The 13,302-nt window shown below is 44.0% G+C and overlaps 1 protein-coding gene across 3 annotated transcripts in view; it reads left to right on the top strand.

The window, feature by feature from the left end:
• The first annotated feature begins 4,447 nt into the window (after positions 1 to 4,447).
• AARS2 (alanyl-tRNA synthetase 2, mitochondrial) overlaps positions 4,448 to 13,302 on the top strand; it is a 43,413-nt gene continuing 34,558 nt past the window's right edge. For all 3 annotated transcript variants that reach the window (XM_082247762.1, XM_082247763.1, XM_082247761.1), the window contains exons 1-2: positions 4,448 to 4,678; positions 12,722 to 12,910. In XM_082247762.1, the coding sequence (XP_082103888.1) occupies positions 4,472 to 4,678; positions 12,722 to 12,910 (396 nt within the window). In that variant the 5' untranslated portion in view covers positions 4,448 to 4,471. The remainder of the gene's footprint in view (positions 4,679 to 12,721; positions 12,911 to 13,302) is intronic.

Below are 13,302 nucleotides of genomic sequence, written 5' to 3'. Positions count from 1 at the left end.
CTCCCAGAACACTCCCTGGAATCAGGAAGAACTCCCAGAACTCTCCCTGGAATCAGGAAAAACTCCCAGAACACTCCCTGGAATCAGGAAGAACTCCCAGAACACTCCCTGGAATCAGGAAGAACTCCCAGAACACTCCCTGGAATCAGGAAGAACTCCCAGAACACCTCCTGGAATCAGGAAGAACTCCCAGAACACCTCCTGGAATCAGGAAGAACTCCCAGAACACTCCCTGGAATCAGGAAGAACTCCCAGAACAGTCCCTAGAATCAAGAAGAACTCCCAGAACACTCCCTGGAATCAGGAAGAACTCCCAGAACACTCCCTGGAATCAGGAAGATCTCCCAGAACACTCCCTGGAATCAGGAAGAACTCCCAGAACACTCCCTGGAATCAGGAAGAACTTCCAGAACTCTCCCTGGAATCAGGAAGAACTCCCAGAACTCTCCCTGGAATCAGGAAGAACTCCCAGAACTCTCCCTGGAATCAGGAAGAACTCCCAGAACTCTCCCTGGAATCAGGAAGAACTCCCAGAACACTCCCTGGAATCAGGAAGAACTCCCAGAACAGTCCCTGGAATCAAGAAGAACTCCCAGAACACTCCCTGGAATCAGGAAGAACTCCCAGAACTCTCCCTAGAATCGGGACCAACTCCCAGAACACTCCCTGGAATCAGGAAGAACTCCCAGAACACTCCCTGGAATCAGGAAGAACTCCCAGAACTCTCCCTAGAATCGGGGACAACTCCCAGAACACCCCCTGGAATCAGGAAGAACTCCCAGAACACTCCCTGGAATCAGGAAGAACTCCCAGAACACTCCCTGGAATCAGGAAGAACTCCCAGAACTCTCCCTGGAATCAGGAAGAACTCCCAGAACACTCCCTGGAATCAGGAAGAGCTCCCAGAACACTCCCTGGAATCAGGAAGAACTCCCAGAACTCTCCCTGGAATCAGGAAGAACTCCCAGAACTCTCCCTAGAATCGGGGACAACTCCCAGAACACTCCCTGGAATCAGGAAGAACTCCCAGAACACTCCCTGGAATCAGGAAGAACTCCCAGAACTCTCCCTGGAATCAGGAAGAACTCCCAGAACTCTCCCTGGAATCAGGAAGAACTCCCAGAACTCTCCCTAGAATCGGGGACAACTCCCAGAACACCCCCTGGAATCAGGAAGAACTCCCAGAACACTCCCTGGAATCAGGAAGAACTCCCAGAACACTCCCTGGAATCAGGAAGAACTCCCAGAACATTCCCTGGAATCAGGAAGATCTCCCAGAACACTCCCTGGAATCAGGAAGATCTCCCAGAACACTCCCTGGAATCAGGAAGAACTCCCAGAACTCTCCCTGGAATCAGGAAGAACTCCCAGAACACTCCCTGGAATCAGGAAGAACTCCCAGAACACTCCCTGGAATCAGGAAGAACTCCCAGAACACTCCCTGGAATCAGGAAGATCTCCCAGAACACTCCCTGGAATCAGGAAGAACTCCCAGAACTCTCCCTGGAATCAGGAAGAACTCCCAGAACACTCCCTGGAATCAGGAAGAACTCCCAGAACACTCCCTGGAATCAGGAAGAACTCCCAGAACACTCCCTGGAATCAGGAAGATCTCCCAGAACACTCCCTGGAATCAGGAAGAACTCCCAGAACACTCCCTGGAATCAGGAAGAACTCCCAGAACACTCCCTGGAATCAGGAAGAACTCCCAGAACACTCCCTGGAATCAGGAAGAACTCCCAGAACACTCCCTGGAATCAGGAAGAACTCCCAGAACACTCCCTGGAATCAGGAAGAACTCCCAGAACACTCCCTGGAATCAGGAAGAACTCCCAGAACATTCCCTGGAATCAGGAAGAACTCCCAGAACTCTCCCTGGAATCAGGAAGAACTCCCAGAACACTCCCTGGAATCAGGAAGAACTCCCAGAACACCCCCTGGAATCAGGAAGAACTCCCAGAACACTCCCTGGAATCAGGAAGAACTCCCAGAACACTCCCTGGAATCAGGAAGAATGCCCAGAACACTCCCTGGAATCAGGGAGAACTCCCAGAACTCTCCCTGGAATCAGGAAAAACTCCCAGAACACTCCCTGGAATCAGGAAGAACTCCCAGAACACTCCCTGGAATCAGGAAGAACTCCCAGAACTCTCCCTGGAATCAGGAAAAACTCCCAGAACACTCCCTGTAATCAGGAAGAACTCCCAGAACACTCCCTGTAATCAGGAAGAACTCCCAGAATACTCCCTGGAATCAGGAAGAACTCCCAGAACACTCCCTGGAATCAGGAAGAACTCCCAGAACACTCCCTGGAATCAGGAAGAACTCCCAGAACTCTCCCTGGAATCAGAAAGAACTCCCAGAACACTCCCTGGAATCAGGAAGAACTCCCAGAACACTCCCTGGAATCAGGAAGAACTCCCAGAACACTCCCTGGAATCAGGAAGAACTCCCAGAACACTCCCTGGAATCAGGAAAAACTACCAGAACATTCCCTGGAATCAGGAAGAACTCCCAGAAAACTCCCTGGAATCAGGAAGAAGGACACAGCAGATTACACTGCGGCTTCAGATGCCCACATCCAAGATGGCTGCGCCCAGAGAGATTTTTTTAAAAGTAAGATTTTGACTAAAATCCAATACTGTACACCTTGTAAGTATGAGAATAGCGGTTCTGTAAAGGGCGATGGATTCGTATTATAGGGGTATTTTTAGGTAAAAAAGGTATTTGAGGCCGGAATTCCGCTTTAAGTGGATTGTCAGCTGAGCTCCTCTCTCACACGACTGGCTCCGTCCGCTTCCAGCCACGCCCCCTCCAAGGAGGGTTCGGGTAGGCAGCCCGAGCTGATTAGAGGGCTGATGGCCGGGTAAAAGCAGTGGGTGGCTGCAGATGGATAGGCCATGGAGCGGGGCAGATGATGTAGGCTGCGGGTCCTGAACGGCCAATTCCGGGTTCCCTCGCGGAAAATACAGGTGATGGCCGACTCTAGGGGGGCAGGGCAAACACCCAAAGAAGTTTCTGAGATCGATGGCTCAGATGTAAACACAGCCGCCTGTCATTCTCCCCTGTGTAAGAATAGTGATCATACGGTTCTACTATGTAGGACCGTTGATCACTGTTCTTACACCTCAAGCCACAGCCAATCACAGTTAGAATCACGCCCCTAGGGACACACTTAACCCCTCCCTCTCAAATAAAGTTAACCCCTTCACTACCAGTGTATTTTTACAGTAACAGTGCATATATATATAGCACTGATTACTGTAGTAATGTCACTGGTAACCCCAAAAGTGTCAAAAATGTCAGTCAAGGGTCCGATCTGTCTGCTGCAATGTCATAGTACCGCAAAAAAAAAAAAAAAAAAAATCGCAGATCGCCGCCATTAATAGTTAAAAAAAAAAACACCAAAAATGACAAAAATCTTTCCCTTTGTTAGTAAACGCGATAACTTTTGGGCAAACCAATCAAAATACGCTTATTGCAATTTTTTTTTTTTACCAAACATATGTAGCATAAAACAAATTGGCCAAAAATGTTAAAAAATTTTGATTTTTACATTTTTTTGGGGGAATTTCATATAAAAAATATTGTTATTTTTGCAAAATTTCCGCTCTTTTTTTATTAATATCGCAAAAAGTAAAAATCGCAGAGGTGATCAAATACAACCAAGAGAAATCTCTGTTTGTGGGGAAAAAAGGACGTCAAATTAGTTTAGGTACAGCATCGCACGACCGCGCAATTGTCTGTTAAAGTCACACAGTAAAAAAAAAAAAAAAAAAAAAAAAAATCGCAAAAAAAACCCTGGTCAGGAAGGGGGTAAAATCTTCTGGGGCTTAAGTGGTTAATGACCAGGCCCTATTTTGCGATTCGGCACTGCGTTACTTTAACGGACAATTGCGCGGTCGTGCAAAGCTGTACCCAAATAAAATTGACGTCCTTTTTGTCCCACAAACAGAGCTTTCTTTTGGTGGTATTTGATCCCCTGTGCGATTTTTATTTTTTGCGCTATAAACAAAAAAAAAAGAGCGACAATTCTGAAAAAAAAAAAAAAAAAAATGTATCTTGTAAAGAAGAAATGTCAGGAAACAGCCTAGGCATGAAGGGGGGCATAAGCTAACAGAAATGGTGTCCTCCCCTGAGGAGCAGAGGAAGAGCCACACACTGAATGGACACACACTGACATCACTAGAATTTATCAGAATAAAACATCCATATATACCACTAGGGGGAGAATTTCTCTCATGTCTGTGGTATTTACTTTAACCATTGGAAATGAAAGCTGTAATATGATTGGCTCTCCTCAGTCACATGTAGAACACACACACGGGACATGTCAGCCCGCTCCGTACAATCCTCTCCTGACACTTTTCAACATTTTCAATAAAGTTATAAAGTACAAAATCCTCTTCTTCCAATCACCACCCAGCGTTCTACGCATGCGCTTTCAAGCGGCGTCCTTGCCAATCCCAAGATGGCGGCTCCCTGTCGGCTGCTCCGCGTCTCCTCCGCCTGGCTGTCCTTCCGCCGGTGTGTGTCCTCCCCGAGCTCCGCCGCCGCCATCCGCCGCACCTTCCTCCGATACTTCGAGGAGACACACGGACACCGACACGTCCCGTCCTCCGCCGTCCGACCCCGGGGAGACCCCAGCTTGCTCTTCGTCAACGCGGGCATGAACCAGGTGACGTCACATGACAGGGGGGCGTGTCCGGGAGGGTTGGCATGGTGAAGGGAAGCTGATGGGCGGGGGCTGTGTATGCTGGATAGCTAAAGTGGCCAATAAGAAAACGGGAGGTCACTGAGGGGGCGGAACTAGAGAAGGGGCGGGGTAATGTTTTATTTATTATAATGATTATTCTTGTAATTATATATGAGCTTTGTGTGTCCCCAATCCGGAAAGTGTGTACACCGGGGTCACTGCTCTCTGATTTCTACTATTATATCAATCTCATTTTTTTCTTTATATATATATAATTTTTTTTCTGATTACTAATATTATTTATTTTTAATTATCAAATTCGAAAATATGATTTTTTTCTTATTACTAATATTATTATTATTTTTTTTTATTATAAATTAGTCTATTTGTATTATTATTTATTATTATTATTACTAATATTTGCTTTTAATTTTAACTTAAAATGTTTTGATATTATTGCTATTATTATTTTTTTATATAAATTTGACTTTTAAAAATGTTATTTATTATTTCTAATATTATTTATTTTTTAATTATCAAATTCAAAATATGATTTTTTTTATTACTAATATTATTATTATTATTATTTATTATAAATTAGATTATTTATATTAATTTTTAATATTATTACTAATATTTACTTTTCATTTTAAATTTGAATTTTTTGATATTATTGCTATTATTATTTTTTTTATATACATTTTGTTTTTTAAAAATTGTATTTATTATTACTAATATTATTTATTTTTTAATTATAAATTCAATTTAAAAAAATATATTTTTTCTTATTAATAATATTATTAATATTTTTTTATTTTAAATTTGAGTTTTAAAAAATATATTATTACTAATAATATTACTATTTTTTGTTATAAATTAGATTTCTCTATTGTTCATCGACAGACGCAGCTCCTTATCTGCTTATCTTGGCACAATTGGGAGGATGATATCACACACCGAAACAGAATTAAAAAAATAATTTGTAATTAAAAATAAATAATATTAGTAATAATAAATAATATAAAAAAAATCTAATGCATTATAAAAAATACATAATATCAATAATAATAATAAATAATAATATTAAAAAAAAACCTGGATTTTTGTAAGAACTTACCGTAAAATTATTTTCTCTAAAGTTCATTGACAGACGCAGCTCTTCATCTTCATGACTCATAGGGTTATTGCTCCTCCTTCTAGGAATAGGCACTAGGCAGGAAAAAACTTAACCACGCCTATGGGGGCTGTCCCTGCAGGCATAACCCCACCCACCCTGCTATCATCAAACAGTTTAGTTGCAGGCAGTGTTTATAATATAAAAACCCCGTTCACTCAGAAGTAGAGGAGCCGGAAGTGTATATAACGGGGTCACCTCTCTGTGTGATGTGTCCCCATACCAGGAAATGTATATACCGGGGTCACCTCTCTGTGTGATGTGTCCCCATACCAGGAAATGTATATACCGGGGTCACCTCTCTGTGTGATGTGTCCCCATGCCAGGAAATGTATATACCGGGGTCACCTCTCTGTGTGATGTGTCCCCATACCAGGAAATGTATATACCGGGGTCACCTCTCTGTGTGATGTGTCCCCATACCAGGAAATGTATATACCGGGGTCACCTCTCTGTGTGATGTGTCCCCATACCAGGAAGTGTATATACCGGGGTCACCTCTCTGTGTGATATCCTCCCCTCCCCTCACAGGTGTCCCCATACCAGGAAGTGTATATACTGGGGTCACCTCTCTGTGTGATATCCTCCCCTCCCCTCACAGGTGTCTCCATACCAGGAAATGTATATACCGGGGTCACCTCTCTGTGTGATATCCTCCCCTCCCCTCACAGGTGTCCCCATACCAGGAAGTGTATATACTGGGGTCACCTCTCTGTGTGATATCCTCCCCTCCCCCCCCAGGTGTCCCCATACCAGGAAGTGTATATACCGGGGTCACCTCTCTGTGTGATATCCTCCCCTCCCCCCCCCAGGTGTCCCCATACCAGGAAGTGTATATACCGGGGTCACCTCTCTATGTGATATCCTCCCCTCCCCCCCCAGGTGTCCCCATACCAGGAAGTGTATATACTGGGGTCACCTCTCTGTGTGATATCCTCCCCTCCCCCCCCCCAGGTGTCCCCATACCAGGAAGTGTATATACCGGGGTCACCTCTCTGTGTGATATCCTCCCCTCCCCCCCCCCAGGTGTCCCCATACCAGGAAGTGTATATACCGGGGTCACCTCTCTGTGTGATATCCTCCCCTCCCCCCCCAGGTGTCCCCATACCAGGAAGTGTATATACTGAGGTCACTCATTATCTTTTTCCTTCCACTTCACAATTATGGCCAGTTTGCGTCGGTCTATCACATAAAATCCCACCCACAGAGCTTCAGTCTCTCACCAGACATTGCTGTAGAGCACCGACCACCTCAGATTCAGGAAGGAGACTCACCCAATTGCATGCATTTTTGGTGCCATTTTCGACAAATTGCAGAATACAACCATTTTTTTTTTTTTTTTTTTTTAAGTAATTTTTATTGGAATTTTAAGTTAACAATTTCAACAATAACATTTATCAGAAGTAACAAATAATTGTGAATACAACCATTTTCAGCCAATATATTTTGGCGCATTTCTAGTTATTTTCACCAAAGAAATGTAAGAATACATTTTGGCCCTAAATGAATGAAGAAAGATTATTTATTTGCAAAATTTTATAATAGAAACAAAGAAAAACACTTTTTATTTTTCCGTATTTTCGTTCTTTTTTCGTTTTGTAGCACCAAAAAAAAAAAAAAAAAAAAACCTCCAGTCCAGTGGTGATTAAATACCACCAAAAGAAAACTCTAGTTGTGTAAACGAAAATGATAAGAATGTCATCTGGGTACAGTGCTGCATGACGGCGCAATTGTCATTCAAAGTGTGACAGCGCTGTAAGCTGAAAATTGGCCTGGGCAGGAAGGGGGTGAAAGTGCCCGGTATTGAAGGGGTAATTAAAATTTGTGATATTGTTTTTTTTTTTTTTTAAATAATAAAAATTAAAATAAAAATGAAAAATAACTTTTTTAAATAATAAAAAAAATAACACTAATAATATTATTAGTAAATGTTCTTATTGTTAATAATACATTCATAATTTATTGTAATTGAATATTACTATAATGATATAATAATAATAATATAAAAATTACTGTATATCAATGTTATTTTTATTAGTCTGGGTCACCTATGGAAGCAGTGTACCTATCCACACAGATAGCACCGAGACCTTCACCCAATCACCCAATGAAATGTGTCCAGGCAGATACTGATTGTCCCAAGACCAGGATGTGAGATGTGATCTACATACATCGTCCCGTCCTTGGTTGATCTTTCTAATCACATGGCTGAAGGTGTGACTTGTTGTCACATCTCGGGGTACAGATTTTAAAACAGCAGTAAAGATTGAAAACAGATGGTAGTTTCGGGACAGGTGTTCCAGTGTGACGTAGATTACCACTTTCACGTCTAATGGAATCCAGTTGTCCTCTATGTCCAAAGTGTGATCTCATAATTTCTACAAGATCAGGAAAGAACTCTGGACCATTGAAAGGAGAGAAGCGGAACACAAGGAGGATAAAGTCATCCCAAATGTTGCTGGAGTGTCGGAAGATTCTTCAACAAACATCTCATCCCCCTGTCTATCAAGACCAGAAATACACTGAGACAGAAGATGGACATTCAGAAGACCCAACACTAGTATGGAAGACATGGGATGTCTTTGACCTCCACTTCTGTTTAGGGATGGTTATTATAATTTGATGTAGATGGCCTCTTTCATGTTTCTTGTGATCCGGTTGTCCTCTTTGTCCAAAATGCGAACTCACGACACCCAGAAGGTCAGGAACAAACCCATTGAGCAGAGGGAGAAGCAGAAGACACAGAGTAATATAGTCATCCTGTATGTAGCTGGTGTGTTGTAAAAACTCAGAAGGATCTTTAACCAACATCTCATCACTGTGTCCTTCAAACCCAGCAATACACTGAGACTGAACCCCTGGGCATCTGCAGGTAGGGGCAAGGGGGGGGGGGCAAATGCTCCCCCCCCCCCCCCCCCGGAATCTCAACTTCCCCTTTCAAGTGGTCAACCCACTTTATACCATTCTGTCTGGTCTGTTTTATAATCCTGCATGCCCGTGTATGTGTTTTTAAAAAATTAAGCCGTTCTTTACCAGTTTTCAGAGGACCGAGCGCCGCTCATGTGACCCATCAGCTCTCTCCTTTCCCTGTCTGACAGCTGCCTGGTGGGGCAAAGGATTTCTCACTGATGTCACTCGGGAGGGGAGGAGGAGAGAGGTGGCGGGTCACGTGAGGGGCGAGTGGAGCTCTGAAAACTTGTAAAGAATGGCTTATTTTTATAAATCACAGACACCTGGGCACACAAGATTATTAAACAGACTGTAGACAGGATATGAAACTTTAAATAAAAATACAGAGAGAGGACAGAGGAGGACGGCTGCAGATGATGGAGACATGTAAACTGACCACAGTGTCAGGGCTCAGCGGCCATGATATACCGTGGTCAGTTTACAGAGGGAAGGACATAGCCAGGCAGGATCAGCCAGGTATTTTAGGTGATAGAAGGGGACAAATTACACAGCAAAGCACTGTGCTGTATCACATGCTTTAAGGGAACTGGATTAATTTTTTTTTTTTTTTTTTTTAGGTTAACAAATGCTTTAAAAATAAATGCTCCTGTTTGCTCTTTAAAAATAAATGCTCAAAATAAGTATAATGACTAAGTCCCTCCCCTTCATGACATTGTTGAAAAGGGACGTAGCATGGGTGATCTTAAAATAATGCCCCCCCCTTGAAAAAAGTTCTGCGGACGCTAGGGATGCACCGAAATGAAAATTCTGGGCCGAAACCGAAAATGCAGGATGCCCTTGGTTTGAAAACCGAAACCGAAAATGACTTTTTCCCCCCAAAAAAATGTAAAATAGATAGAAGAGGGGCATACACCAAAAACAGGCAGCGACGTACACCTGTCGCTGCCACCCTGTCACAGTATATGTACTGTGTTGGGTTGGTAAGAGGTTAATTTAATTACCAATGGTATTTGTATTAAGCAGCATGAGGGGGTTAATGTATTGTCACTGCTGGTCACTCATCTATTAGTGACCGACCAGTGGCAGGTAATTAACCCCTTTGTGCTGCATTAGTGCAACCAGTGTCAGTGTTAATTACGGGGTTAATTACCTGCCACTGGTCGGTCACTAATAGATGAGTGACCAGCAGTGACAATACATTAACCCCCTCATGCTGCTTAATACAAATACCATTGGTAAGCTGCCTCAGCCCCCCATTAAGACGCTGGTGGCTGCTGGCTCCAAAATTTTGCATCTGAATCGCATTTAAATCACAGCTGAACAGCTGCTTTAGAAATTTGCAGTGAATACTGAGGGGACATGTGTAAACCTTGCCTAAGTGCCTTGTGAAGATCCGGTTTTTAATTGACCCTGCACTATCTATGCGCGTAGAAGTTCTGCCTCCCACTATGGACCTGCCTGGCATTTTTTTAAAATAAAGTAGATTGACAAAGTTTATTGGCAGCTAAAGCAATAGTGGGGATAAACTTGTGGTACTTTTGAGCACACTACTTTGCAGCAATTCTTTACATACTTGTGCAGTAAACTTGTCAGCAACAAGTGCACACCGAGGCCCCAAAATAAAAAAGGCTCTAGCAAAAAAACATAAAAGGACACATACCTCCCCAAAAATACATGATATCTGATTTGGGGAAGGGAAGGCAGCCCTTTAGGTTTAGAATTTGACACTGATTTTTTCTTGTTGATTTTTTTTGTTGCTGCCTGACCCTCCCTCTTGCCGTGGTATTTCCACTTCATAAGACCAGTTCTTATTCACAGTCACACAGTCCCGCTGAGCTGACAGGGATGGATCACATAGTTATATCTACAGCGGCCGCTCGCCCCGCCCCCCCCCCGCCCCGTGTCAGGTCAGTTCCCCGTCAGCTCAGCGGGACTGTGTGTATGAGAACTGACCTGACACCGGGCGGGGGGGGGGGGTGGGGCGAGCGGCCGCTATAGATATAACTATGTGATCCTTCCCTGTCAGCTCAGCGGAACTGTGTGTGAATGAGAAGGATCACATAGTTCTATCTATTAGCGGCCGCTCGCCCCACCCTCCCGCCTGGTATGTACCTCCATTCATGCACAGATCGTAGTGGGGACGTCATTGAGAGGCGGGCGGTCGGTCAGAGGTGGGACTTTTAAAACCTGCGCTGCGCCCTCCTCCTTCCTCACGGCGGCCATATTTAATTTCGGCAATGTTAACCCATTATCGGCCGAAATGGGATAGGCTCATTTTCGGCCGATAATTTCGGTGCATCCCTAGCGGACGCCCATGACTGAACCTTGGATATCCAAAAGACTCAACACCCAAACAGAAGATAAGTATCTTGGTATATGGAGTACAGTATAGTAAGGAATGCATTGGCCTATACATTGGGGAAACAAAATAACCTCTCTACAAACCAATGACTAAACATAGAAGGGCAAATTCTACAGGTCAGCCTTCCTACATCTCAAGGAAAAAGGATATAGAGTACTTTTGAGGACAGTGAGTCACACTTTGGACAGAAAGGACAAATGTCTCACAAGAGGCATGGAAGAGGCCATCTATATTACACCGGAGCAACCATCCATGAGTAGAGGTGGGGGGTAAAAGAAAACCTGTGTCTTCCATACTTGTGTTGGGTCTTCTAGATCTCCAAGGTTCTATCTCAGTGTATTTCCGGTCTTGAAGGTTACAGGGATGAGATGTTTCCTAAAGATCCTTCTGAGTTTCTCTGACACTCCAGCTACATGATGTGTATATATTACTCCTTATGTTCTGCTTCTCCCCTTTTTTCAATGGATCCATGTTTTGCTTGACCTTGAGGATGTTATGAGCAGCACATTTTGGACAGAGAGAACAATGCCCCAACATAGAAGGTGAATTGTACAGGGGTCTTCCTTCACATTAAACTAAAAGGATATAGGCATTTACTTACTAAAGAAGCTGAGGGTAAAGGTGATGGACTGGCCAAGCATGTCTCCAGACCTAAACCCTATTGAGCATCTGTGGGGATCCTCAAACAGAAGGTGGAGGAGCGCAAGGTCTCTAACATCCACCAGCTCTGTGATGTCATCATGGAGGAGGGGAAGAGGACTCCAGTGACAGCCTGTGAAGCTCTGGTGAACTCCATGCCCAAGAGGGTTAAGGCAGTGCTGGAAAATAATGGTGGCCACACAAAATATTGACACTTTGGGCCCAATTCGGAGACACTTGGTGACTTTTGTCACTTAGGGGTGTACTCACTTTTGTTGCCAGCGGTTTAGACATTAATGGCTGTGTGTGGAGTTATTTTGAGGGGACAGTAAATTTACACTGTTATACAAGCTGTACACTCACTACTTTACATTGTAGCAAAGTGTCATTTCTTCAGTGTTGTCACATGAAAAGATAGAATAAAATATTTACAAAAATGTGAGGGGTGTACTCACTTTCATGAGATACTGTACATCAAACTGGAACAACCATCACTGAGCAGGGGCTGGGGCCTTCTACACCATTTGTCTCCCATATGTAATGCGGTATTACCATCTCTACCCCAGGGATTTGACAACCATATACACCTTCAGCCATGTGAATTGAAGGATTAACACCTATGCAGACATACTGACACCAAAGATGGGATGATGTAACTGGAACAGGGTGGTTCCACACCTCCCTTTTTGTTCTTGGGCTATTAATATCTACACACTCAATGATGATTCCATCATAATGGGATCATCTTTGGAATAAATAATAAGGGAACCATGACCAGGGTATAGATGCGGGTAATGGAGAAGCTTGGAGAAGCTACAAATGGTCTTCAGCATTCTAGAACAAGTCCAGGTGGTGGCATGCACTGTATACATACTGAATATTGTCTCTTTACATGACTCAGGGGTGGTAACACCTATTGTAATGTGTTAAATTCTTTCAGTTTAAGCCCGTCTTCCTGGGTACAGTGGACCCTCGCAGTGAGATGGCGCAGTACCGCAGGGTGGTGAACAGCCAGAAGTGTGTGCGGGCCGGAGGGAAGCACAACGACCTGGAGGACGTAGGCCGAGACGTCTACCATCACACCTTCTTCGAGATGCTGGGAAACTGGTCGTTTGGGGATTACTTCAAGGTATGAAGATAAGTTATGGTCACATTGGAGCCTTGTCCTCCATGTTTCTGCTATGGGGGGGTCCCAACTTTCCAACAGCACCCAACCACCCCAGATTCAGAAAGAAGACCCACCGACCCAAAGAGCTTCAGTCTTTCACCCAGACATTGCTGTAGAGCACCGACCCCCCCCCAGATTCAGGAAGGAGACCCACCCACAGAGCTTCAGTCTCTGACCAGACATTGCTGTAGAGTTCTAACCAAGCCAGATTCAGGAAAGAGACCCACCCACAGAGCTTCAGGCTGTCACCAGACATTGCTGTAGAGCACCGACCACCCCAGATTCAGGAAGGAGGCCCACCCAGAGAGCTTCAGTCTTTCAACAGACATTGCTGTAGAGCACCGAATACCCTG

Source organism: Pelophylax lessonae (assembly GCF_965119305.1).
Source record: "Pelophylax lessonae genome assembly, chromosome: 2".
Classification (NCBI taxonomy): Eukaryota; Metazoa; Chordata; class Amphibia; order Anura; family Ranidae; genus Pelophylax; species Pelophylax lessonae.
The sequence above is the reverse complement of the archived record's forward strand: the minus strand, read 5'-3'. Positions and strand labels throughout refer to the sequence as shown.